The 27,958-nt window shown below is 40.8% G+C and overlaps 1 protein-coding gene across 3 annotated transcripts; it reads right to left on the bottom strand.

Moving 5' to 3' along the window:
• Positions 1 to 116: 116 nt before the first annotated feature.
• LOC125699953 (ubiquitin carboxyl-terminal hydrolase 12-like) lies at positions 117 to 27,958 on the bottom strand. Of its 3 annotated transcripts, none has more exons than XM_048960034.1 (9): positions 27,793 to 27,958; positions 17,901 to 17,981; positions 13,145 to 13,358; positions 11,965 to 12,191; positions 10,862 to 10,938; positions 9,914 to 9,997; positions 9,066 to 9,263; positions 7,136 to 7,214; positions 117 to 2,436 (listed from the first exon to the last, which is right to left on the bottom strand). In XM_048960034.1, the coding sequence occupies exons 1-9, from the start codon at positions 27,838 to 27,840 to the stop codon at positions 2,335 to 2,337; spliced, it is 1,110 nt and encodes a 369-aa protein (XP_048815991.1). In that variant the 5' UTR covers positions 27,841 to 27,958; the 3' UTR covers positions 117 to 2,334. The 3 variants fall into 3 exon arrangements, with proteins under 3 accessions (XP_048815991.1, XP_048815989.1, XP_048815990.1); XM_048960032.1 differs by having other exon boundaries at positions 13,145 to 13,218; positions 27,793 to 27,927; XM_048960033.1 differs by lacking the exon at positions 27,793 to 27,958 and adding an exon at positions 26,801 to 26,982 and having other exon boundaries at positions 13,145 to 13,218.

The following is a 27,958-nucleotide window of genomic DNA, read 5'->3' as shown; positions in this document are numbered from 1 at the left end:
CAGCGGCCAGGATAAGCCAGCCTGCCAGCAGAGAGAGAAGCTAAGGAGAGAGTGACTAAGCAATTACTTTTGTTTCTGCCTTGGGTTGCAATTCAAGGAAAAGCATTTGTGTCATGTGTGTTTGATCATACATGACCTTTATTGGAGACAGGTGGGGTCATTTATTATACAGAAGTAACATCACACTGTTCTCTTCCAATTTAATTCCTTTTAGTTTCCTTATAAATCTGTAGCAAAAGTGCACTTTTAACAGCTTTTAATCTATAGTATATATCTTTCAATATTATCTCTCGATCAAGTATTTGTAAAAATGTACCACCAGATATACAAAATACATGTCTAGTGTACTACACTGATTTTTGTATTTACTGTTTAGATTACTTTAAACTCAGTGCTGTTTTTGTTTTTTTACTGTTTTTTGCAAGACTTACTGATGACAGGCTTCTGGTAGTGCCACCAGGAGAGGACTCACAGCTCGTGTGAGAAGAAGGGGACGGCACTCTTAGCCAGGAACAATTTTCACACAACAGGACAAGATGATAAGGAGGTTCATTGTTACTGAACATGTACTCTGTAGAGTAAAAAATAATTTAAAAGATGTCCACACTTATCCTCTGAAGAAGGAGATGTGCCATGAGAATGGAACCTGTACTCAGCTGGAATACAACGGTTACGAGTAATTTGCATTCGGAAGGGAAATTAACAATTAATGGTATGATTCTGGTCACAGTAAGGGAAACAAAAACATGCACCCGACACAAGACAGTGTTTGTGAGATGCCGTTTTCCTGAGGACAAGATTTTGGTACGTATCTCAGATCCTGTACAAACCACACAATTGCATAAGTTACACGTCCTCAGGAACAACAGCAGTGGAACACACAAAGAGCGGCGGTGCAGGGAACGGCCACACGGACAACAGCTCCTGTGTTATCTACCAAGATGAAGAAACACCCATTTCCACTGGTAGCTCAGAGCCAGCTGCAATAAGCTTTGGCACAGTAACAGGACTTTTGAAAAATAAAACTACTTCTCATTTTCAGATATTTCTTACAAACTCCCATAAGTCTTTTCTTTCTTGTTATCCTTGAGATTATAATATATATACACACATGTCATGAATAATTACTTAATTTCAGTCTTCAGAAGACTAACAATTTCCCCTGTTAAGCAAGGCCTATAGAGGTAAGACAATCAGAAGCTTTTTTTGGGGGGAGTGGGGGTGGGTTATGATTCCCAGCTTGGTACAAACCTTACCAACAGATGAGGAGCACTTAGCAAGGTAATGTCTGGGTTGGTTGGTTTGTTCTCCTTCTTACACGTTCATTGTCTTGAAGACTAAGAACAACTGGATTCGTTTAGTAAATAGTGTTTCCCTTGGTTAACCCTTCCCAATTAGCACTATTTCAGAGTATTAGCATAGATTCAAAATGCTAGTTGCATCAGTTTACTACGTATTGAATGAAATGTTGAACAGATCCCTGTTTCAAAAAGAGGGCACTTTTGGTTTATGCAGTAATTCCAAGAAATGCTTTCTACAGCAACTGGTCGCCAGACATTCTTCAAAGTGTAACTGATTTGCTGCTCCCCTAAACGTGCAGCAATGTGGATCTGAGTCAAAAGATCTGCTTAGAAACAAAAACCAACATTGGGCTGAATGTGGATAATGTCCCATGCCTTCAAAGAAGAAACAGAACAGTAAAAATAAAAATAAAATAAAAAGAAGCAGTGGTGTTAGTGTTACCTAAAACCAAGATAATGCATGATGGGAATTTACACTGCTGCAGTCAGTTTGTCTGTTTGCTCTTTTTTTTTTTTTAAATTACAAACTTGACATTTCCAATATGTCTTAGCTTTGTTCTGCTTCTCAAGTCTGAGTCACCAAAAATATCCAGCAACCAGCTGCTGTGCATATCCTAAAATATGCCTTCAGCTGACACTGAATATTGAAATCATTCTGCTAAAATACAGAAAAATGACGATGATAGAAACCAAGGTGTAGCCTCGGGCCAATGTTAAATGGTAAAAATTCTACAGTGCTACTTTTAAAACTCTTCTTCAGTCCACGAACAAATAAGCAGCCAGGTTTCAAGTAGAGGTAACACAGATTTTGGAAGATAGCACATAAAAAAAAGCCCAGAAAGAAAACTGGAGCAAAAGCTCTTGTTATGGCAGTCAGCACTAATCCTCCGAGAAACAGCAGAGAGAAACCTCTGTTCACCCTGCTGGATCTGTCCTGGTCCTTCAGCAACAATGAGGAACTGCTTCTGCTGTCACAAACGTGTTCCATTTTGACATGTCTTGATCCCTTTTATTTATACACACATCTTTTGTTTTAGTCTCTTGACTGGTAGAAGAGGATATATCCAGATTCTGAGTTCTTGGAGATGTCTGACGTCAGCCCATAGAACTCTTCAATTGCTTGAGCATCAATTTTCTGAAAGTTAATGAGAGGTAAAGTTAGTCTCAGTCAAAACGCCACTTTAAGTACCTCTTCACAAAGCATTATTTTCCAGTTCTTTGGGGTGATGCTGGAAAGCCACAGTGTGTGAATACAACGAATTTCTGTATTATTGAATACAACAAAATGAATACAACACAACTTTTTCTTACTTACCAATGACTGAAAAGAAGGAAATCAACATGAGATAAGAAACCCCTGAAGTGATACACTCTTAAGCTGGACTATAAGAAAGGGAACAACAAAACCATATACTTAAAGGTTACACAACACTTTTTATTTGCCTTTTCATTTAGGCTGGAGTTACCCTTCCTCACCATAGACTTGTAACGTAAATGAAAACAAACAATTCCCTGATCAGCAAAGAAAGTCGTTGTGCAGCTGGGAGTACATAAGGCCCTTCATGAGCAGACTTAACACTCTGCTAAAGCAATTGCAGATTTTTAAATTCTTGTGACTCTCTTACGTGCAGCAGAAGTCCTGCAAGTGCTGCTGGCTGACTACACCATGAAACCTGTGGATCACGTCTGCTTTCTGGTCTTAGGAGAGCTCTCCTTCCTTGGGGTTTGCTGCTACAAAGCCTACTGCAATGCTATCACAAGACTTGTGCCTCAGGAGAAATAACTGACTTGCTATGTTCATAGAATTCAATGGCCTGCATTTAAACAAAGTTGTGATACACTTTAGAGGTCTGGGGGGGTCATTTTAAAGGGCTTTCAAAGATGCAATTTCTACTGTCTTGAATCAGCTCCTGAGAACGACTGGCTTCATATTACCAAACTTGGTCTGCAGGCAGTGGAGAACAAGTGCACACTGAAGCACTGAAATAAAACACCCCCAGCAGTATGGGTTGCTCAGCACTCCACTGTGTTTCAGTGCTTTTGGACTTCATATTCAAAGACAAGAGGCTGCAGTAGCCTGAACTTGTGGAAGGCAAGGTGAGAACAGTCTAAATGTTTGAAGAAACAAACCAAAAGAAAACCAACCAGCAAACAAGGAAACCAGCTTTATTCCTTGAGGACTAAAACTGGGGAAGCAAGGAAGCAGACAGAGTACGAGTCTCTGGGTTGAACAAGTCTGCTTTGATCATGAAAGGGAGCAGCAGAGACCAACCTGCACTTAGTTTACCTACGAGAAAGGGACCACGCCATGACTGCACCCAGGAGCCTCCTCAGCCCCACAATCTATTTGGCAGCGCACTGCCATGCTGCTCACTGAACAGGCTTCTGCACCACCAGCAAACACAAAAGCGTTGGTTTCTTTACATGGCACTGCCAAAAACCCACAAGCTTAGGTCATCCTTTTCCCAGCCTTTCTGAAGCATTGCGCATGAGAAAAACATAGCAAGTTTCCAGAGCATGTATCAACTGCAAGACTGAGCGCAGAAAGTTCTCCCTTGCATAGTTTTGTTGAACAAAAATATTCGCTGGGGGAAAAAAAAAAGAAAAAGAAAAAAAAATGTTTTATCTCCTCTTTGAGGACTTCAGAGCAGCTGAAATCCAGCACAGGACTTTTGCATTTTCACACAGTTTATCAGCATAATACCTACTGCAAACTGCTCGATACGTTTTAATTTTTTAAAAAAGCAAAAGAACATTTTTTCAGTCCTTGTGATATATTTAGCTGACAACTCAAACATACTCTATTTTCAACCAGCTTGTCATGCAATCAAATCTATTTCTACTACTACTCCTTCTAAATGCAACTCCATTAATTTACACAGACTAATTCATCCCACAGGTATTTTTAGTCTATCACGACAAAATCTACTTCTTTTTATAATCCCACTATTCACAGAAAGCAGTGGAAATTAAAGAGGATCATATAGACTTTCTTCTTCTCATCCTTAGTTGGCCACGTGCATTGGGGACCGCAAGGTTTTACCCAGTTGGAGTTTTACAGCAACAGCTGGTTGATGATTTCTCAACTACCTTAAGGGCTCTGTAGCCTCACCTGGCTTTAAGACATTTTTTTCTCCATTAGCACAGCTTCAATAGCCTTTGCTCATTTCCAGACACTTCTTTCAGTTCCTCAGACCAAATCTGCCTTGCATATCATTCACAGCATTCAAGTGAATCATGCAAGTCTCTGAACAAATATTTTGGAGATGTACAATCATTCTTGTCCTTTTCTGATTTTGGAGAACTCGTGAATGGACCCTTTTCCCACTGTTTCCAATAAATATCATCACTGTGATGTATCACTTAGTCGCCCAATGACAACGTACCTAACTTGTCAGAGATCATTTACTTAGGCTCCTCAATTCATTTTGCTTGGAGCAGGATTTCATTTGGGCTGACCTGCCTCTTGAATTTCATGCCATTCCTTCCACATATGCTGCAGTATCTGTGATTCTCATCTGCCTCCAACTGAATTGAATTGGCCTTCCAACTAAACCCAAACAGATAAATAAATGCGACTTCACCGCTTATGACATTTGGTGGGTAATAAGAATAAACTACTTCCAATTGATCCTTCGGAGCTATTAATTCCTTTCACTTACCAGAAATGCAATAAATCATCTAAATCAGATTAAAGGGCAAAAGGCTCTCTCCTGCCTTCTCTTTCAGTTGCAATATTTGCACACAGGTACAAAGAACCTTGACTTCATCTTCCGGCGCCTGCTGACGAATACCCGCCTTGTTATGCAGCCAGTGCTCACTAAAAATGTTAAGTCTCCAAAGCTTAAAAAAAGTCTGCTTTCATGTTTCGAGAGTCTCTGAAGAGTAGGAGGCTCCTGTGGGAGCTCTGAAAACAGAAACCCCTCCAGGATTCGAACGTTAGGGGCATTTCACCACTCCATTTCTGACGACCACCTCTTAATGTCATACAGCATAATGCATTTCTATGGTGTCACTGTAAGGACGATCACAAGCAGCTTGAGAACAGCACTTGGTCAAGCTTGGAGCACATATTTAAATCTCTTTAGGCAGCAGATGGAACTGACAAAAGTAGTTCCAGCTTTACTTTGCTTTTTCAGTGAATAGCCTACAGCCCTAGTAAGGAACTAATCCTCAAGAGCTGATGACTAATTGGGGAGAGCAAGAACAGATGAGCAAAACTGCAGCTATTTCTTCCAGAAGCCTGTAGCATCAGTCTGCATCACCTCATTCTTCTTGGTTGCTAAATGTCCAGAAATTTAGGTGTCCTCTGTAGAAAGCTTCTACAAAAGGAAAGAGGTGCTTCATACACACAGGGTAAGCTTCACCTTTACTGTACTTGTAGGAGGTAGGAGCAGCCATGATGGATAATGAAGGGAGACAAACCCAGTAGGAATGCCTGTGCTACACTCTGCAAAGCAGGTCAAGGAGCAGCACTGCTCAACAGAAAAGCTTCAATGACCTCCAACAGCCTGCATTTAAAACTCACATGCAATGTTTCACGCCCTCCATGGGAACAAAAAGCAAATGCTCAGCATCACAGAAAACAAGCAGCACCTTAAACTGCAGCCAGGGACAGCCTTCCAGCAGGAACAGGAATCAAACTCCCAGCTCTGCAGCTGGGACACGTGGAGGGCTACAGGGCCACGTTCCTAATCCTAATCAAGATTATGAAAAATCAACCATGCAAAACACACACACAAAAAACCCACATCTTTCCAGGAGAAAGAACTACCTTCTAGCTTGCGACAGCTCCTCAAGCTTATTATCCAGTAACAGACAGCATACACTTAAAAGCTCTGTTTGGCACATCTGTGGAAGTGCCAATGATGTTTGTGGGTAACAGAAATTCTGATCTGACCTAATAGCTAAAATACAGCATAGATGTGACTAATAGAAAACAAACATAAAATAACTAGGTAGTTATTCTACATTGCTTTTAAAATGTCAAGTTTATCACCTGGATGAAAAAGACAGTGAATATTTGCATTTAAAAATAATAAAGTTAACACGAGCTGACAGGTACATACTTCTGCCATGACTGAATAAAATGACCCACAGAATATACTAATAGAAGAGAGATAATTATTCATAGTCATAAAAGCTTTACAAATCACCAGGAAGTAAGTCATCCCTGATGCTTGAAGCTACCTACAGAAAAAAAGTACAAGTACACCATCATCACTTCAGCCCAAACAAGGATCTTGCTGTACCTGTTCCAAGACTAAACAACGTCACACCTCAACCCTGAGCATGAGATCTTAGAAGCAAACAATACACTTCTGTCTTTACACAAAGCAGTTCTATGGCAGTACCTCTGCTATTCAATATTTAATTAATATCAGGTGAAACATACAGATGTGAATATTCAACAGGTATATTAATAAAAAAAATAAGGAAAAACTTGCTTGATCAGACTTTAAGCATTATCACTAGCAGTGCAAACATCTCAGGCCTTACTTCAGCCTCCCCAAAACTATTTTCTTAATGCTTTCTACACTTAGGTTTGTTGGGGGGAAATGTCTACAGAAAAGAAAGGTGATAGTAATTAAATGCAGCAATTAAATGCAACTATGGGAAAACAAATTAGCAGTGAGTAAGAATCCAAAATATGAGCACTAAGGTCAAGACCACTGAAGTTTACTTCTGAAGTGCCCAGAATTACTCTGTGCACTGGTTTTGCAGAAATCATTTCACAGGTACAAAAGCTAATCCCAGACACAAAAACAGGCCCTTCACAGAGCTGAAGAATGATGCTGTCTACACTTGTTTTCAGTATGTAAAAGCATACCTACCTCTACAATGTCATCATCAAACAGCAACCAAAAGCCATGGCTCTTCACAATGGTGATATAATGGCCGCGATTTGGACCACTGCCACAGAAAGAAAAGAGAAGGATCAAACACTCATCACTCTGCCTATGAAGGCAGGTTTGCTGTTTGCCCACATGACCCCAGCTATTACTGGCACAGGTGGATCTTCCAACTTTCAGTGTTGTCCACTCGTACCCATAACACTAATCTCTACATCTTCCCAAGTTACTTGAATTAAAATTTCCATCTTTGCCACCTGTCAAATGAAGTTTATTTGTAATACACAATTTTGTAAATATTTCAGATAGCCATTGATATGTTTAAAGAAAACCAAAAGGTAGTTTTTTTGATCACTGTTTTGTCACATTCACCACCACTGGGTGTTCTGACCACTCAAAAAGTGCTTATAAGCCTTTGCCTGAAATGCTTAATTTACACAGATGTTTTTGGTTTCCTAGTGTGGCTTAGCAGCTGGCTGATTGCAGATGGGCTTCCTGCAACTGCTACTCAGAGCTTTCCAGGGCAGCTTCCCACCCAATCCAATTCTATTTCCTATATCCTGAATGCTTACCTTGAAGGAATGGGACAACAAAATGACCTAAATCAAAGGGAGAAGCATCTACAGAGTAAACGAACTGTCCTAAAAGCCTGTCAGATTGGGGTAAGAATCTGCCATCAATCTAAACTCAAACTCTGAAAGAACAACTCAAGGACACAGCAGACAAAAATACTTTTTTTTTTTTCTTCCAATTTTACTTTTTGCTAAGGATCTACATAAAGCAGTTTTGGCTTCAGCCAAAAGAAAATTGCTGGTTTACCTTCAACACAATACCTGTCACAGAAATGAACTTTTGTTTAGAGTGATTACATGAAAATCAAATCAACAGGCCAAATATTTAAAACAAGTGGTGAAAACTCCAATATTTCAAAAATATATTGTGTCCTAAGCCTTCAGTAAACTCCTTGAGAATTAAAACTCGAAGAGTTATGGAGCACCTTAAAAGTCCAACATAAAACAACAGGCTTGATAAAAAACAAATTCACTTCATCCATCTAAATATGTTCTAGCAATATAAATAAATGACTATTAATTAGTACTGGTAATTATAGACACAGAAATTAAAAATCTATAGAATATGAGAAACAGGAAGAGATCTTAAAATATTTTTTAAAAAGCACAGTTCTACCACAAGATAAATCCCCTAGAATTATAGTTTCACTGTACTAAATCTGTACTGTTTTACTCCTCACAGATGTTTTAAACATTTGTGTGCTGTAGTAACTTATTTAGAACCCACATTTTCAGAAGTTAATCATTTATTTATTCAATTCCATGACTCTGTTTTTCCTAAAAGTGATTATTTTCCAAGTTCTGTTGTTAAAAGGAGGAAAACACCACAACTATAAAAATTGAACGGAGTAAATTAGAAAGAAAAAAAAAAAAAAATCAGCAGTACACTGTTGATTCCACATGGTGGCACCAGCTTCTAAAAAACACAAACCTTCCAGCCCTGCAAATAGCAACACGGGATCTGTACATTACTGCTATGTTAGTAAGTGTTCTCCTGTATTTGTTATTTCACTTTAGCTTCCCTGGAAAGCTGGTGGATTCTTGTTGTTTCTTTTACTTTCCTAAAGCTCACAGAAGTGGTTTGTCTGAATTGCCAGCATATCTGAGAGCTGATAACTAAGCAAGGTTCAGAGCACATGTTCTGAAAGTAAAATTTAAAACAGTGAAGAAAAAAAAAAAGTAAAAGATGACCTATAAATCACCCTTAGTAAATAACTACATACTTTCAGACAACTGCTTCACCTGCTTCAATACCATTACAAAATGGCGTATGGATGACAGACTCGTTTTAAATGTCAAGACAACACATTTGAAGTTCAGAAGGCACCAAAATGACATACCTGCCACAGTGAACAACTACAGCCACAAGGTCATACATTCTGTCAGGATTTGTAGCATCTCCTGACGTGTTGAAAAGCCGGAGCTCCAAGGGAAAGACGACACGGTAGGAGAGTTTGGTGTATCGATGCAGCTGGTCCATGTATTTGAACCTTTTTAAGTGCAGAGCTAGAATCATGGGCAACTTTTTCACTCTCATTCTGAACCACAGAGATAAGTTAAACAAAGGTATTAGCAGATCATCTAAAATAAAGCTTTATTCTAAACAAGTTTCAGTAACAAAAAGGTCTCTTAAAATACATCTAGAATGTTGACGAAGATTTAAAAACGCTCCTTTTCTCAATATATATCCTGGTGAGAACAGGCAACATTTCCTCCAAAAGATTAACTACACAACTGACATCTGAATGCAGGACAACTGTCAGTGTCGAAAATATCATTTTTTTCAGCATATCAGTGAGAAGAAATGGATGGAATAAATCCATCTGGGTGCTCTGGCTGCTACCAAGCATGAAGTGTGAAAAGATTTTTGCACACGGTATTCATGGCGGAGGCAGACTGGATAGCTTTCAGTGGCTTTGAGCTGATTAATGCTAACTGGGGAAAACACAAATGTCTGGAAATACCAGATACAAGCTCTTCTGGGAGGAACACAGAATTAATCTCTTCATTTCTCTCTGATAAGGTTGCCACAAAGTTACCAGATCTCTCCACTCATCCTTTTTCCTTTCCCTACCAAACACAGTTAAACAGTCTTACACTTTCTTTTTATCAGTTCCACAGGGCAGATTTTCTAACAGCTGCCCATTTTAAAAGAGCATTTACTTGAGCCTGAATATTTTAACCTTACCTCTTCTGTGCTTCCTGTTTACTGCGGCACTGCTCACAATAGTACTTATATTCACTGCACAGAGTTTCAGTATTACTAAACCCTCTGAAAACAAAAGTGAAAGAAAAATCAGATAGGCAGGGACATTCAGTCAGAGCAACCATTTAAAAGTTACTACTAATAATACGGAAATACCAAGCACAAATCAAAGGAAAAAATTCTTCTTATTCACATCAGTCATATCTGCCAAACACATCTCAGGTGTATCTGTCCCAGAATTTGGTTGTAGTACCAATGCTCAGCTGGTAAGATCTGAAAGGATGGTCTCAGGTATTAACTTTCCAGGTAGGACTCAAACAAGACAGGTTATAAACAGCAATAAGGCAGCTGTGTTCTGATTCCAGAAACAGCCTCTCCACATTCTATTTGGTGGCAGACATCAAATGTCCAAGCCTATAGTCGTTAGCTACTGACTAGCAAAAGTGGGTTATCTTTTGGCTCCCAGTAATTATAACCCCCCTTTTTGGCTATTAAAAAGCCAGCTGCTATACACAACTTGCTGTATCCTAGCAGCTGATAAGCCATGGATTTGGCAGCCAACTACATGCAGGAAACCGCTATCAGCAAAAAGTACACCTGATCACAAAAAATAGGACCAGGCAACTAAAACATGCTAATAATATTAAATGAAAACATTCTATGAATCCAAACATACCACATTTAGTTTTGTAAACTCTGACCATATTACTTAACAAATTAAAATCCCTGTAAAAGAAAGTGAAACCCAATCTTACATACCACTAAGACATCAGTACACTCCTTTACTACCACTAGCCACTAAGAAACCAGTAGTTCCAAGGATAAAGATGCAATACCACAAGCTGAAAGCCTTCAGCTGTTGCACATCAGAACAATAACACCACACTTTTCCCTCTGACCAAAAGCAGGTTACTTTTTCCATTCATTTACCTCAGACAGTGTGTAATTGATGTATTTTGTTCCACATCAACCGATAGATCCAGAAAGTCCTCATCTTTGCTACTAACCTTGAAAAAAAGAGAAACATTTAATAACAGTTCAGAATCTTGCAGACTTCTTATAACCATTTCTGTAATGATGCCGTGTCCTCAATGCAAACAGACCATTCTGATTTGAGAAAATACATACATACACACATACTCAGGCTCTCCCTTGAAGTAAATTAAAAGTGAAGAGCTGGGGAAGCTTTAACCATACACTCCACCCTTTGTACTGAGATAAAGCTTTCTTCAGCATTTCAGAGTATAACAGTAAATACTTATAGGAAATGCAGGAACTGTCAGCTGGATTTTCAATTAAATCCCAAGAAGCGTTAGTGGTTAGGAAAACCGTCCTTCCATCTGTGGCACAGGCACATTTCACTTCAAGATACTTGAGAAAATCATATTTATGCCATTCAGAACTTCTATTCACTGTCCAGACATAATTTTAGATTTAAAATGCCAAGAGAAGGCATTTCAAATTTAATTGCTTCTCTTTTTTTTTTTTCCTCTCCCCATTTGAGTTCTCATTGTTTTGAAATACTAAATCAGATACAGCTCACTGCTAAGCACAAACTCCTGCTCCGAAGGTGGTGAGGTTCTTCTCATTCCAGACTTCCTGGCACTTCTTTTACTCTCAAACAGAATGGCTATGGACCAGCACCACGAAGCATAACCATTACACTCAGTTAATCCCAGAGTTAAATGAATAGTGAGCAATTCTCATGTGAAAACACAACATAAACTATCAATCACTGACACAAGAAATAACGTGAAGACAAAAAAGCAGTTCATATCAGCCAGGTACAGACTGCCTTGATGAAAACAGGGAGGAAGAATAAAAAAACACTACGCTTTTTCTGAGAAACATACCTTAACGAGTTTTGGTTTGAACATAGAGGTGATACAGCATAAAATAGGCTATGTCCCATATTCTAATAGAGAGAGTGCAATTTCATCTATCCTAATAAATGAAAAAGCGTGCTTAGTATTAGGGAAAATGATCCAGAACTTGTGAAAAATGTAGGAGATTTTGTTTTGTTTTAAACGTACAGCCTCACAGTTAAGACATCTGGTTTCATTGGTTAGTGTTCCTTGGAAGATTTCATGGACCCACGTCAGATCAGTCTTGTCTCCTTCTTCACTTTCAATGCTGCCATTCTGGAGTTTGCCATTCTGCTTCTCCTGCTTTTTCTCTTCTTGTAGCAAGTCAGCAATAGTGTTAAGTAGGTAGTTTAGGAATTCATGTGCATCCTGCTGCATGTAATTATCAAACAATTCTGAAAAGGAAGAGAACATGGAGAATGAAGAACAATGCAGATACTTCATAATATCAAACTCCTATGCTTTTAGAGATCAGTGTGTACCCTCTATCCTTCTCTACCTTACTATAGGATCCCACTAATTACTTTAGGTTACACTTCCAAAAGTTTTTAAGGAACTTTAGAGAACTTTGTTATCCTAGCAATGGAGGTTAGGTTACCCACACCTATTCCCCAGGTTGCAAGAAACTGGTAAATAAGCTGAAAAATAACAGGAAAGAAACTTAGTTTGGGTGTTTCTTAGAACAGATAAAAGCCACGTTTATTTGTCATGTTGTTGTTTTTGCTTTCCTATGGGGAAGAAAATAAAGAAATACTGATGGGCTGCCTTGGGCCATTAGTTCATTAAGTCCAGCATTAAGGGGCAAAAATACTTTACAATTTTATCCTTTCAAGCTCAGAGATGATAAATCAACATACAGAATTTTCCCTCACAAATTGGAACTGGGAAATAATCAGTAGTTCTCCTTGTAACAAATTTATCCCACCACCAAAGTAAGGCAGCAGGCTGAGAGCTCCCACAGACTGACTGCCCAGCCCTGTGAGGTGTGTTTAGCTGTTCTACAAATTGAAGCAACCACTTGTGACAGGCATCTACAGACCACGACACCATCAGGTATACAAGTGGAGTACTGAGACTCGTCTACACCCTCTTCACTTGGTCTATGCAAGTACAGAAACAAAGATATGTAGGTTAATCCTTTTATGACAGAGCTAATTCTGATATAATCTCTCTTCCTGTGTTACAGAGATGATGAAATTCATACCACAAACTGGAGTTCACGAGCGTTCCAGAAATCTGCTAGGACCTGACAGTTTGGACTCATTTAAAAAAGAAACTGTATTTACATTTTTATACACTTAGCAATTCAATGCTTCAATCTACATAAAGGCTTCATGTATTCATTTACCATTTTCTTTCCTCAATCGGGAAATAAATTTCTTGGGTGGGATGACTCCCACCTTCTTCTTTTGGGTAGCAATACTGTTGAAGAGATCAGAGAGGCATGTCAGGAGGCTTTCCTTCTTTCGAGGCTGCACTTTGTATGCCAGAACTTTTTCCCGAAATGGACGACAAAAATAAAGTGCCTGCAAGACTGAGTTGCAGTAGCAGGTATTGCCGAACTGGTTAAAACAGAACAAAAGGAAAACAAACATTTTCATATTAGGTCTGTTAAGAGGTAATAAAAGAGAACGGTTGCTCAACAGGAATGTCACATACTGAAAATGGAAAAGTTGTCTGTCAGGGGTCATTTATTGGGGTAATACTAAGAGACACCGTCTGGGAGACTCACCCTTCCATTACAACTGGAAGCTGCAATAAAATGAAGAAGAAAACAGTCACAGTGATACTAGGCACACATTTTTTTAATAAAAGGAAGGCACTGAAAAAAGCCAATTGTGGGCTCATTGCAAAATTAACACTTGCAGAGACAACATGTTGTCAGTCCTGGATAGGGGAGATTCCTCTCTCACTGATGTGAAAAGGTACCAGTGGTACAGCAGAACAGAGGGACAAAGCAAATGGAAAAAGGATAAGACAGCATTGCTGCATCTGAACTGCACAACGGTAACTAGAGCTCAATGCATTCCTATTTTCAATTTGCCTGTGCCACAAACACAGGTTTATAATACGCAGATTACTGTTCAGAGGTAGTTAGCTAAGGTATATGTTAAGTATTTCCTGTTCACAATAAACTACTACAAGAAGTACATGATGCAGGCAAATCCAAAGAGCAGCTGGTTTACATCTGCCACATCTGAAGGCTGTAAGGCTGTGTCACTTTAGAGAAAGGAGGACAGCAGTAATGACTTCCAGAGGCAGCGTTCCACATTGCTTAACAAGGAGAAATGCTCCAACCACTGAGACAGAAGCATATCATCTAGAAGAGATGCAGCATTTTTTGAGTTATTTCTTTGCAACTATATTTTACAATGCTGTCTCTTCATAAAAGTGAAGCAAATATTTTATGTTTGCCAGTCTCCAGATATTCTGGCAGGGAGATTCTGCAGCTCAAGGGGAAAGTATTTGGATTAAAAAAAACAAGCATACAAAGTCAACTATGGAATAAATACAACCATTACTATCCACCAGAATTTGGTGTAATCAATGTACCAAAATGATCACAAGTTTGCTGAATGAAACAGAAAACTAACAGCTTTAATTCATCCTGCTCGCAAGGTTCCATCATTATACATACATCAATATTAATTTATACCATCTGCAAACAACAGAACAGCAGTTAAAACTCTCAATGACAGAAGGAAAACAAAAACACAATCTGAACAAATGTGAATTAGGTAGGATAGACCCTAATTCAGTATCTCTTTTCAGTATCTAAAGGGGAGCAACAGGAAAAGAAGGGGACAGACTCTTTAGCAGGGTCTGTTGTGGTAGGACAAGGGGAAATGGTTTCAAACTAAAAGAGGGGAGATTTAGACTGGACATAAGGAAAAAGTTGTTCAAACAGTGAGGGTGGTGAGGCACTGGCACAGGTTGCTCAGAGAGGTGGTGGTGCCCCATCCCTGGAGACACCCATGGTTCAGGCTGCACTGAGCTCTGAGCACCTGATGGAGCTGCAGGTGTCCCTGCTCACTGCAGGGGAGTTGGGACTGATGGCCTTTAAACCTCGGGTTCAACTCTAACATGAATTAGAATCATAGAATCCTTAATGAGTGACCTAAAAGAACTAAACCAAAACAAAATTAAATCTGGATACAATACAAAACAGGCATGAGAGCTACCAAAAGTCTTACTAACTACTTCACCTGGATACTTCATCTGCAAGCAGTAATAAATTGGCCTACAGTAATTCCAGAAAATGAAGAGACAGAAGAAATTAGAAATTGTCTATCTTAATAACTGGGTCATGATGCACCTTAGGTCAAGAAGTTCACAAAGCACATAGCTACTGAAATTTCAGGACTGCCAAAGTGCATGAAGTTGTTTTACGTATTGCTTTGATGCAGCTCCATGGAGAAAAACTATTAAACTACATGGAAGAGTTACACAGATAAAATTCAATCCAAGCAGCTGTAAAAATTCCTGACAGTAAGGCGCTAATGCTTTGCAGCAGCCAAAGCTGTGTGGTGCAAAAACTCACTGAACGGTATGCTATAGGTTTTAAAAACCTCCTTGCAAAGAGTATTTCAGCCTGCTTTGTTTACCACCACTTTTACATAACAACACAACATGGAAGCACTTTTCTTCAGATGACCAAGTCCAACCAACAGCCCATCCCCACATGCCCACTAACCACATCCCTCAGTGTCACTCTGACCCTTTGCTTGATCACCTCTGGGGACAGTGACACCCCCCCCCCGGGCAGCCTGTGTCAGTGCAGCAGCACTTTCCAAGAAGAAACTCTTCCTATTATCCAGCCTGAATATCCTGTATATTCTGTATGCTTGTGTTTTAGGTTTCACTGAAGCCAAGTACTTCATGAAAAGAAAATCCAATGCATTTTATTTCAGAAATTCTGATTTTTGAAGTGCTAGAGCAAAATTCTTCCACCTTTGAGTGATTCAGAGTGTTGGAAAACTTCTGAACAACTCAATTATTGATCTGTCCTTCCCTGTATTAAATACAGCTTTCAAAAAATAAATTATGCTTTAGAATAGATTACAGAATTGTGCAGCAGTGTTACAATTCTAACTTAAATAGGTCTGTGTTTAGAATGATGTAGTCATATCTTTCCAGTCATGTCCATGATTTGCTTAGGAAAAAAAAAAAAAAAAAAGAAGAGGGCTGTAACCATTTGTCTTCCACAGAAAGGCACAGACCAAGCTGGCATGGCAGCTCTCAGTGGGCTGCTGAACATTTCCACTCCTGAAGTCAAGTTACGTGCACAGATCAAACACGTGGTTTGTGTGGAAAGAAAAAGTCTAACATGACCTAAAACACAAACGAAAAGCAGGTACAACAGTTGCTTTTTTAATATTTTTGTCATACTTAAATACTTTTTTCTTAAAATTGGCTGCATTTAGAGTCTACGTTACCTAACATTATATGAACATACATAATTTTACACCTTCAGTGCAAAAACAAAAAAATTGAAGGCTCATTTTAAGACAATAAGCTTTTAAAAATGAAAATGGAGGTCGTTCCACCCCTCTCGCACTCCAGTTCACCACTACACAAAATGCATCTCAATGGGCTGTCAGTGTCAGAAGCAGCAGTCAGACCTCTCCTCATACACACTGCAGTGGTGGTAGCATCTGCCTGACTGCAGGCAAGCTGGATCTGTTCACTGACCCAGACAGAAACCTGGTCAAGTTTTTTTCTTTAAGCCTTCATCGTCTATAAATTCAGCATCTGATTCTATTTGCAATGCAACTACATATTTACTAGTACTGATATCGATGTTATGAAACCGCACTTGTTGAAGGGCTGCATTTAATTTCAAGCCATAAAAGAACTATAAATAGCTTAGGAAAAAGCTCTCCAAAACAACAGCATGAAAACGATGATCCCCAAGAAACTGGCTGCAAGAAATAAAGCACAACAGTATTAGTCATATTTTGTCCTTGTGAAAAGAGAATGAATGTGGGTATAATAACTCTGGTTATTTTTAGAATGCTGTTTTCTCTCCTCACACTATTCATCACACTGCTATTTATGCTACAATTGGAGATGCCTTCCATTTTTCTCATTATGGTGCAAACCTCAGAAGCTTTGGAATGGCCATTAACACCATACTTAAGAAGTATAACTCAGTGTGCTTAGATGGCTTGTTGTCTGAGACCAAACTGCTAGAGGCCCACACAGAAGTCAATTAAATGAGTTTCTGATGAGCTGCAACAAATTACACTTCATAACCTTACTTGGTGCGTCTGAAGCTTTCAATGAGACGTACCTATATGAGCAGTAAACACAAGCATACTTGCTGTGTTTTCACCACACCACATTTTCACATCATGTGTGATACAAGAGAACTTCCTACACGTTGGCACAACAGCTGTCTTTTTCCTCTGGAAGTACCAGAAAGACCAACACCAGTTATCCCCATAGTTAATGTAGGCAGACAATCCTTACAGTCTAACGTATCCTAACCAAGTCAGATGAATGCCAGCTGACCAATACAAAAGCAAAGCTTTTTAGAAGGACTCATTCCAGACTGCCAAGCAAAAGAGAAAGAAAAAAGAGCATTTGTACATTTAGTAAAATTACTGGCCAGGTTATTATCATTCCTCTTCTGATTACTTCCTTAGAAGAGTTTCCCTGAACACCACACAGCACTGTGTTTTTAGGAAAGTAACATTCTCATTTAAAAACCTCAAGGATCCCATATGGAGCTACAGTGTGTATCACTGTAACATTGTAGCTCCTCTACACCAAGAGAATACAAACAGCATGCAGACTTCATTATTCAGTGTCCTTTCCAGCCAAATACTGAAGCCTGATAGTTAGAAATGTAGCCAAATAGGAAGAATTCTCTCACTAATCAATATTTATAAGCACAGAAAATAAATATTTTTAGTAAGGCAAAAATGCATACCTTAGTTATCAACACTGCACACTCACACTGCAAGATGTGGGGTCTGTGCAGTCTCTCCTTATGTCTAATAGAGAATCCTTTTAAATCCAAGATTACAATATGCATTTAAAAACAAACAAACAAACAAACACCAAAAAAACAGCATTTAAAGTATAGAATATACACTTACATTGACCAAGCCAAAGTAATGCTCATTCACAGGGAACTGTTCAGGACCAATCTCTTTCTCCAAAGCTGAGGCATTGGCGCCCTGCAAAGAAACAATATGTTAGAGGGGGAAAAAATCTCCCCAAATTCATTACTACCACCACAGGAGCAATGAAGCTAGGAATATGAGCTTGTTCCATCAAGAAATAATATCCTGACTTTCCCATGTTCTCAAAAACAAAATCAACGTGATGTCTCTTATTTATGGTAAAAGGCACCACACTTCCACTTAGAAATTGTGCTTCATCAGGCAGGACTGCACAGAGCACTGCCTCATCTAACAGAAGGGATTCCTGTGTTTGATTCTAATTGAAAATGAACAGCAGAAAAATTGTTCTCATTTAAGATTTCAGATTATTCAGTGACCTAGAAAGACAATTTACATTTAGTCAAGTATACACACTGATACAAAGAAAGAAACTTGTAACACACACACACAGAACCCCAAACCTAGAGGGCAGGAAACATGCAGGCTACAGATTCCATGAGTGTGTCTGGATAACTCAGACAGGGACTTTTCACCAAATTCCCTTTTCTAGATGCATCTCAGTGCGCTTTCAACACTTGTAAGAAATTCATTACATCTTTCTATGCTGTTGCAGCTTTTGAAGCGAAGCGTGCTGTTGGTTATTTGCATCACTACTCAAAAATTCTTTCTGAAATAAACCTTACATTCACTTACAATTTACATTAGAAATACTACCAACTTATAATCATCTTTTCTGGGAAGCACTATGGACAGACAGGTGGAGCACAACTGGGAGAAAGGAATGGAAGGAAGAATTTTACAAGGCATTCCTCAAACTCTGCTCACTCGGCAGTGCTTTGGATTGGCTCACTTTCAATTAAGGAAGCTGGAGCTTATAGGGCATTTCCAGATATATCCTCGAGTCTCCATCAGTATAATGAGGACAGAACTTTCCGTTTTGTATAGGACCAAAAAACACCACGACATACCCATATAGGGTCTTGGTTACTGCACAGAACAGGAACTAAAGCATGCCAATATTCTGGTTTGAATTTTAAGTTGTCCATTTCAAATTCAAAGCAGTTGATGGATCTCATCCCATTTCCCCATGTTTTTAGTCCACCAGCTGAGCTCCCACTAGGGGTTTGGTGCCTTCCTCATACCACCCCATGCCATCCTCTAACATTTCTTGAGCATCTCCCAATAGCCCTCTGCTGCCTTGTGCTGCACTGCACAGCTCTCTGAGGAGTTACCATCATAGAGTAGAGAAATCCAAGCACACTGGATTCTTGACTTCTGCTCTGAATGCCACCCATAACTGTCTGCAACCAGCAGCAGACTCTATTGCACATGCAAGATGTCCTACAGATTAAACACAGACTCCTCAGAAAATAGCAATCCCTGAAGCTAGTAACATTTTTAAACTGGTATTTCAATCAATTCAACTAACATTCTGCTATTAATACAAGCATCAGGCAAGCAGAGTCTGTAGAGATCATGGAAGACAATACAGACAGAACTAGGAAGTTTAAAGAAAAAATAAAAATCAAAGAAACTAAGAAGCAATACAGTTTAAGAGGAGGAATGGAAACACTGCAGTCAGACCTCCTGCATCAGATTTACAGGGAATTACACACACACACACACACACACACACACACACACACATGTGAAGAAGAAAAACAAGACTCAAATTGAAGTACTGTAAATCCCCACAAAAAGACAGGTGCTGATAGATTTACGGCAAGGCTCTTTGCAAGCAGCAATTACAGAAAAGCATTTTGAGGCATCAGTGCCAGATCAAGCAACTCCTCTCACTTGTTTCTCTCCACCCACTCCTGCTCCCACCTACCTTTCTTCCTCCACTGTGTCCCCCTCCAAAAAACAAACTACTTGTAAAACAAAACCTAAGACTTGCTATCCACTGTTAATAGTTAAATACCTCAGTTAATCAGCCACAGAATCCAAGGTAACCAAGCATTCAGCTGCAATGTTTCTGATCTCTCTTGTTGAGGAGCATTTTATATTACATACCAAACTCGTGCAAACCAAGACAAGACTCAAACTAATTGTGATGTAGAATAGGAGTGAACTCCCAGGAGAACTACGCTCAACAAGGCAACAAATATGGAGAAAAAAGCACTGTAGAGTGGCAAGGTGAATGGGCTTGCTCATGTTTCAGGATGGAGCCACACGGCACAGCTGTGAGTAAGGCAGCAGAAGTGCTGTCAAAGTGCAGCAGCTCACAACCTGCAGTCTCTGCAATTGTATTTCTACATAGCAAGGGAACCCACTGGTGGCTTGACTTGATGAGCCATGTCCTGCTGTAAGGAAGCCAGATAAGCAGCTTTGTTTTCAACTGAAAGGTGTTACACACATTTTCCCACCCTCGCTAAAATATTTTTCCATCAGGATAATACTTCTGCTACAGATCACACAAACACCTGCTCATAAGAAACAATACACGCTTCATAACTTTGGAAATAAAAAAGACCCATTTCTCATCTAGAAATGAAATCTAACCAAAGGGGGAAGCATCTGAAGCGTGAGGCTTCACATTTGGTTGTTTGAAGAATCGAGAGAGATGCAATTCATCTGGCAGCCACAGAGGAACTGTTCTGCATCTTACAGCCTTTAAAGCATTTAAGCCATAGAAAAATCAATACTGCTTTGCCAAGCTATGATAGACATTGTGGGAGCAATAAAAATGTCAACAAAGAAATCACTAACAGATAACAATCAAATTTCCTTGGCATATAAAGGCTAAGCAAATAATGCACAACAGAATACAGCTAAATGTAAAGTTTAATGTATGAGATTAGAATTGACTTCTCATTGCTAGCATAAGGTAAATAACTGCCTCCTATAAAACCCCCTGGTTTACATCCCCAGACGTGCAGGAGGCCATCAAAATGCTCTCTGGAGGAAGGAACTGCTCTGCCACTCTGGCTCAGGAAGGGACGATAAAGCTGTAGGTACACACTAGCTCTGTAAGCAGGAAAACACAAATTTAGGCAGCAGATAACCATCTGACAGGAAGAACATCCCCCTAGCTTAACTCAAGTGGCAGTACTGCTTTACTGAAGCTCATAGACTCTCAGAAATGTGGGAATTTAACACTTCCATATTGGTGGTAGAAGTGACAACTGAAGTTTCAGCAACGTGTAATCAAGATCTGTAGTTTTCTAGAAATTACTGTTTCTTAAAATGATGCCGCACTTCTCCAAGTGTCCCCTATTCTGTTTTCATCACCACCAGCAGAACTGATTCTGAATCCAGAACAAGCTGAGCCCAGTGGGTTTGCACAGTTCTGGCACTATCTGTCAAACAGCAGAAGGGAAAGCTGCCTGGCCCCCGGAGCTATCACATTTTAGCAGCTCAGAACAGTAAGTACTGCTAACAATGGCCAAGAAACCCCCATAGCATGAAGACAATAAAATATTCTTTCCCGTTTCTGCAGTACTTCTACTTTGTATATGGACATCCATATGCATATGGTTCTTAAAAGAAAAAAAAAAGGGGGGAGGAAAGGGGGAGCTTTCCAAGAACCCTGTTTGGTGATGTCCAGCAGAGAGGACAAAGAGCGTTCATTCAAAAAAATCCCATCAACCAAGTTTTAGGATCACAGTGTGGGGAGTTGTTAACATTCAAGTTTTCTTCAATTTTTATAGCAGCTCAATGAAGACATCACACCAGCATTAGATATGCTGAAGGTACAGGGACGATAGGATTGAGTGGAACTCGTGCTTACCCAAAGAACACAAAGAAGCTGTCTGAGGTTTTGCTGAATTTGGTACAACAAAAAAGAGGTACGCAAAGAGCAGCTTCAAAACCACTTACCTGGAATAGCTGGCTGTGCAAGTTACCAGAAATGAAGAGATCCTACAGCACAGCTCTGGTTCTACCTGAATATCCCCACAAAACAGAGATCTATCTAGTCCCCCCAGCTTGAAGCTGCAAATTGCTTTTTGTTCAGCAAAGAATGCAAAGAATTTCCAGTCGAATGCAGTATGCAAGGGAAAAAACCCTGATGGACCCCTGTATTCCTGTATCCCTCTGCTGCCACAGACACAAATGGTGTCAGGCAGAGCTGGTAAGGAGGCCTGGAGCTTGGGAGCTCTTCCACAGCCATCACCCAACAGCTGGCAGTGATTAAACACAGTAGCACAGAACATTAGCTGTGGTCAGCATGAGGAGGAAATCCACATGTCCAGCACCCACACAGCTTGTGCCTCAACTTACAGCTTTCTCCTTTTCAGTACTATGAATCTATTTATCTCTTTAAGACTAAAATTCAGTCAAATCCTCTGCACAACTCAGCTACAAATAAATGAATTATTACTGAAGAACAAACTATGTGGCAGGTCAAACTTCTGATTCGGAACTAACAAGGTTCATGCCTCCACCCATAAGCACGTGCTTCCTGCAGCTCAGAAGGTAATGGTACAGGTTACCAAAGCAGTGCTGTGCTATCCCGACAGGCATGCTGCACAGCTCCTGAGCACAAAGCAGCCACTGCCACAACTTTGGTAAAGAAAAGCATCAAAATTAGCACAGTGCTGGGCCACTGTCCTTGCTGCTATTCAGAGCTCTTGTCAAAAATAATCAGGTCATTGCTGTACCGGCTGCTTGGGAAGAAGAGCTATAAAACAAATAAAATAATAGCATAAAAACATAAAGTGGATAGGCACAAGAGATTCACAAGATTAATTGCTTTCAGTGAGCCAGAGAAAAACATCTGATTTAAAACACTGCTACCTATTATCTATAGAACATACAGCCTTCTAATACCAATTTCTTACTACTTTTTTCAGCTCAGTGCAAAAAACCTAATTCCAACATTACATGCTCTTTATACAAACCTTTCATCCCTTTCCCACTGCAATTAGTATCGTTTGGCTCAGATGAAGTAATTAAGGCACTGCAGCATAGGTTACACGTCTGAACTCTCACAGGTACACGGAGCAGCTGGCAGAGCAGCCTGCTGTGGGGCACCAGCTCGGGCTCTGCAGCAGGCTAACTCAGCCTTTGGACTGGAACCTACTGGGTCCCACCAGGTGCACAGCACACAGCTGCCTGCAAAAGGCATTTCTCTTCAGCAAAGGCAAAAAAGGGAAGGGGGAGATTTCAGTACCCTGGATCACACTACAAAACACAAATCTTACTGAGGTCCCTAATGTGTGGCAAAGCAAACTGCTAATCTCAAAAGGAGCAGGTGCAAGTGTCACTTCCCCAAACTCCACCCTGAAAGACTACACAGTGTTCTCAGTCTGCACACAGTGCACACAGCAAAGGCTTTGGAGGGGGCAGGAAGGAGGCAAAGCTTACCATGCATGCTGGTTACAGCCAGGGCTGTGGAGAACATCATAAAATTACAAAACGCTGTGTTTTAGAACAAACTTGCTGCTACCAAGTGTTCCAAACCTTATGTCCAGTTTTAATTAAAGTGTTTTTAAATAAATCAGAGTGCTTTGTGAATTGTTTTCCACACATTTATTCCATCAGGAGCTGGCCTTGCAAGGTCCACAGGATCTGTGCCTCACTTACTGAAGTACAGCAAGTCACACACTGGTGAAATTCTGTCATTTCATGCTCATTACATTTAAACAGATAAAGCAGGTACCAGTTAAAAGAGCATAAGGAAAGGATGCTGGATTCAGGGTAGGAAGTACAGAATCTACAGCCTAGAGCCTTGACTTCTGTAACGTGGCACTGCAAGCAATCCATTTCCCCCTTCTTAGCCACCATGTCCGAGCTCAACTCAATGCTCACAGCCACACACCTGCCTGCAAAGAGCTCCACAGGGCTCCTCTCAGAGATTTCTAGCAAAAGACCTCAGAAGGTAAAGTACAACCCAAGAATCAAAACGTGATGATCTACAGCACAGCCCCTTGTAATGGGGCACCTGACTAGCAATCTCCTGAACTGGCACCTGTAAGAGCAAACCCTGAAAACCACCTACTTGTTAACAGGAAGGGAAGCACATGATATTAACTGGTGTAAACATAAACACAGATGTAGTCCATGTCTTAAAAGCATTTGTTCCAAATTCTGGTTAAAGACCAAAACAATGAAGATTCTATAAAGAGCTTCTTGATCTACTGACACTCTGCTATTTTGGAATCTTTTCCAGGATAGTTACACCTTTTCAAGTTGTAATAGCTCTTGTAGTACACGTCCTCTACTATAATAACTAGCACCAAGGAATACTCTGCCCATAGTTTCCTCAATACTCAGTGATGCAAGAATTATATTCTCTCATTTCCTATGGACAGTGAAGGCACGATATCTTTATGTTTATAAACAATCCAAGATGAAAACAGGCATTTCAGAAAAACTCATATATGTGGTAGCTCAGGATTGCTGCACAACACCTTACAAGTCACTGAGGGAAGCCAGCACGCAACCCAGGTGTGCTGTTAGACACAGGCTGCGTGCCCACCTGGCTGCAAGTCCAGGATCCAGACACCACATCCATGATTGCCCACTGTACACAGCACTGAACTAGAGCACTGGCAGAGAACCTTGCGTGAAGCGACCTACTAACTGCTGTGCAAAAGGTTACGCATCCTGTCTTCCCTAAAATAAAGCAGGTCATTCTCAAGCTGAGCGCTGAGCGCAAATACGAGCTTTTGTTTAACAAGTCAATAAAGAAGCACTGCTGGAATCAGAAGTCTGCTTTGCTAGCTCTGCTTTTATCCTCCCTTCTTTCCACTTCCCAGCCATAAATATTTTTTCTCTGATAAAGCTAAAACAGACTTCTAAAAATATGGGTGAAACTGCAGTAAGCATTATACAGCAGTGACATGAAAGCCCTGCTTGGGCTGAATAATATAATTATTCAGATGGCAAATGGAAATGCATAACTTAAAGTGATTCAGTCATCTCTAACACTGAAGTTAATAATCATATCCATGCTGTCCTGATTCAGAGAAGCAGAATAGGACTACCACCAATTTGTAAACAGGGTTTGAGCTCCTCATCAGGCATGTCTTACTGGTTCAGCAAACAATTAGATGTGAATTGAGGGGAAGCATCCTTAATTAACTTACCAGGAAACACCAATACTTTTGTTAACAGTTTAATTTTGTGAGAAGTCTGAGGTAAGGAGGAACAGATCAGATCCATGCCTCATGCTTTGCTTCATGCTAGTGTTCTGGCTTACTTAACTAGCCTAAAAACAACAACCAGGTTTTGTCAATACAACAACACAACCTGACCCCTGACTCAAAGCTCAAAGCTCAGCTGTGTGCTGACTGTCACAGCCCCTGGGGCACAGCAGCCTATCCCATATCAGGTGACACAGTCAGACCATAGGAAACCAGCCCTCTTTCCTCTGTTAGTCCGGAGAGGATTTGCATCTGTCCATGACTGCACATATGCTACTAGACTACAGATACACCAGCTTAAATATACCTGTGAAATAAGAGCTTTGCATTTTCCAGGAAGCAAAAGGTGAGAATGTAAGGGGAAAAAAAGCCTCAACAGTGCTTTCTCCCAGTTTATCTACCAATCACTTGCAAAAAGACAATGAAAACTCCTAGTGTCCATGATAAAGACAAGTGCTAAGAAACAAAATTAAGCCAAAGGGACGACACAGAGAATCAGAGCTCCAGTTGGTAGCTCCTGGCTACAGATGTGTCTTGCCATGTGGTGTCATATCTTAACCAAGCAAAGAACCATATTCAAGTTAACATCTGTTTTCCTATGGCTTTCCAATCCTCACAATGCCATAGCTGCCATGCAAACGTCATGCGAGCGCTGAAAGAGGGACTGTGCTCATACGCAGGAAATGCAACAATCAGGTGGCGCCAGAGAGATGATCCACACTACAAAACCTGGAAGTTATTTTAGGGAGGGGGATCTAATTAAAGCTGTAACTACATTACTGTATGGTAATGAGTTCAGGCATTCAATTTAAGTTTTAAGGAGACTGCAGAACAAAGGGGTCTGAGAATGTCCTAAAGCCATGCTTTAGCTCTGCAGAATGAAGGGCAGGCAAGTAGGACTGCTGGAAAAAGCTGTGTACGTTATTAAACACATGTAAAGTACTGTACATATCAGCATAATCCTGAAGGAAGCAGTTTCCCAGAAGGGCTTTGTCAAGTAATTAAATGGTTTTGTAAAGACAGCTTCGACTTTTATATTCACATCACAACAAGGCAAACAGCATTTCTTACTGGACTTTAACTGAAGTATATGGAAATAAAGAGGTTCTCTTCTAAAATATAGCACCCAGAACCTCATATTTCACGTGCTAGCTGAAGAAAAGGTATGGTGAGACGGCCAGTAAGTTCAACCAAGACTGTGCATGCACCTACAGCACTTATGCTAGAAACATTTGCAACATTTGATGAAATGGTTCAATCAAAACGTTGGAAGTAGATTTCTCTGCAGGAGAAAGGAGAGTACGTAGCATCAGTAGCTCTGTTCAAGGCTTCCTATACAGAAATGAAACTTCTGCAGGCGAAACAAAAGGAGCTGCTTCCCCAGAGTTGCAATAGGATTAATATGTTACTGTTAAACACCTTCTTTAGAAGAAGAAAAAAAAAAAACAGTACTTCAAAACGGACCTTGATAAGCTACAAGTATCTGCTTTGCTTTCATCTAGCACCCAACCAAAATGAAAGAGAGATGAGGTAAAAAATGAATATGTATAGTCAAAGTCTCTACAAACAAATCACAAATTCTGGAATGATTATATCCAGGTTTAGCTCTGCACTCATAGGAAATGCATTGCTTTATGGTCATCATCTTAACCTAAGGCTCAGTCAGCTGATCCCACAAACACATCCCAAATACTGCATGGGACTGAGTCAACGCCTGCCTCTGGGGGACAGAGCTTCACACGAAGACATGATCCAGCCAGCCACCTCCCATGCCCTTAATTTCACCTGTGTGAAGTATTACTGTGGTTCCCCAAACACTGGGCTTTGAACAGTGTTCAGTTCACTTCATTCTCAAGTTAATCAAAGCTGTGGGTCAGCATCACCATCTCCGGAGATGTTCAGGAACCATGAAGATGTGGCACTGAGGGGCATGGACAGTGGGCATGTGGGGATCTTGAGCTGGACTTGGTGATTGTAGACTGGACTTACTGATCCTATGATTCTAAAAGAAAGAGAGAAGCCCTATGGCCTTTGCACAGCTCTGAGGTCACTCTTTGCAAACTGCTGAATCAGAGCCTTTGCGACGCTGCAGCCCAGGACCTGCTTCACTACCATTATCACATGAGATGTTAAACTCAAGTTTGACTGCCTGGAGAAACAGAGGCATGGGACTGTAAAACCCAAAGATCCTACAGCTGTGTGCCCTCAGCCCGGTCCTGTGCTGAATTTGAACCATTCACCCTTACTTACAGTGATTAACCTCCCTCTGATTAAGCTCCCCAGGCAGCGTATCACCAACAAGAGGTGGCTCTGTGCTATGACTCAGCCTGCCTGCCGCCAAACGAACCCCTCGCTGGCCTCTGCTAATGCAGCAATGAAACCTCATTAAAAATTCTGCATAATCATGCAATTACGAGTCTCCCTCTCGCAGGGTTTTCATCAGCAATACGAACGTTACCCTGCTACGTGCGTTTCGGCAGAACGATAGGGCGCTCCCATTAACCAGCACAACAACCTTAAATTGAGCTACTTATCGCAAGAAACACTGCGAACTCAGCCGGAGCTGAGAGCTCACACTCACTCCCCTCAGCTTCTCTCGCTAGGAGCGCAGCCGCCCACCTGCCGACACGCTCTCCCCGACACCGGGCCGCGATCTAGGCCTCCTCGCCCCGCGGCGCGCTCGGCCTCGGGCCCTTTCCCCGCCAAAGCCTCCATCAGGACGGAGGCTGCTCCCACAACCCCCGCAGGCCGCCGGCCGGCCCCGCCGCGCCGCTCACCATGGTACAGATGGAGGCGAGTCTCCGGACCGTCATCAGTACGTCCATCCGCCCGCCGCGGCCCCGCGCCCCGCCGCCGGCCCGAGAGCCGCCGCCGCCATGTTGGGACGCAGCCGCCCGACTGACAGCGCCAGCCGGGCCGGGGTGGCGCAGCCGCCAAATGGGG

Source organism: Lagopus muta, chromosome 13 (assembly GCF_023343835.1).
Source record: "Lagopus muta isolate bLagMut1 chromosome 13, bLagMut1 primary, whole genome shotgun sequence".
NCBI lineage: Eukaryota > Metazoa > Chordata > Aves > Galliformes > Phasianidae > Lagopus > Lagopus muta.
Note: the sequence above shows the minus strand (reverse complement) of the source record. Positions and strands in the feature narration are given on the sequence as shown.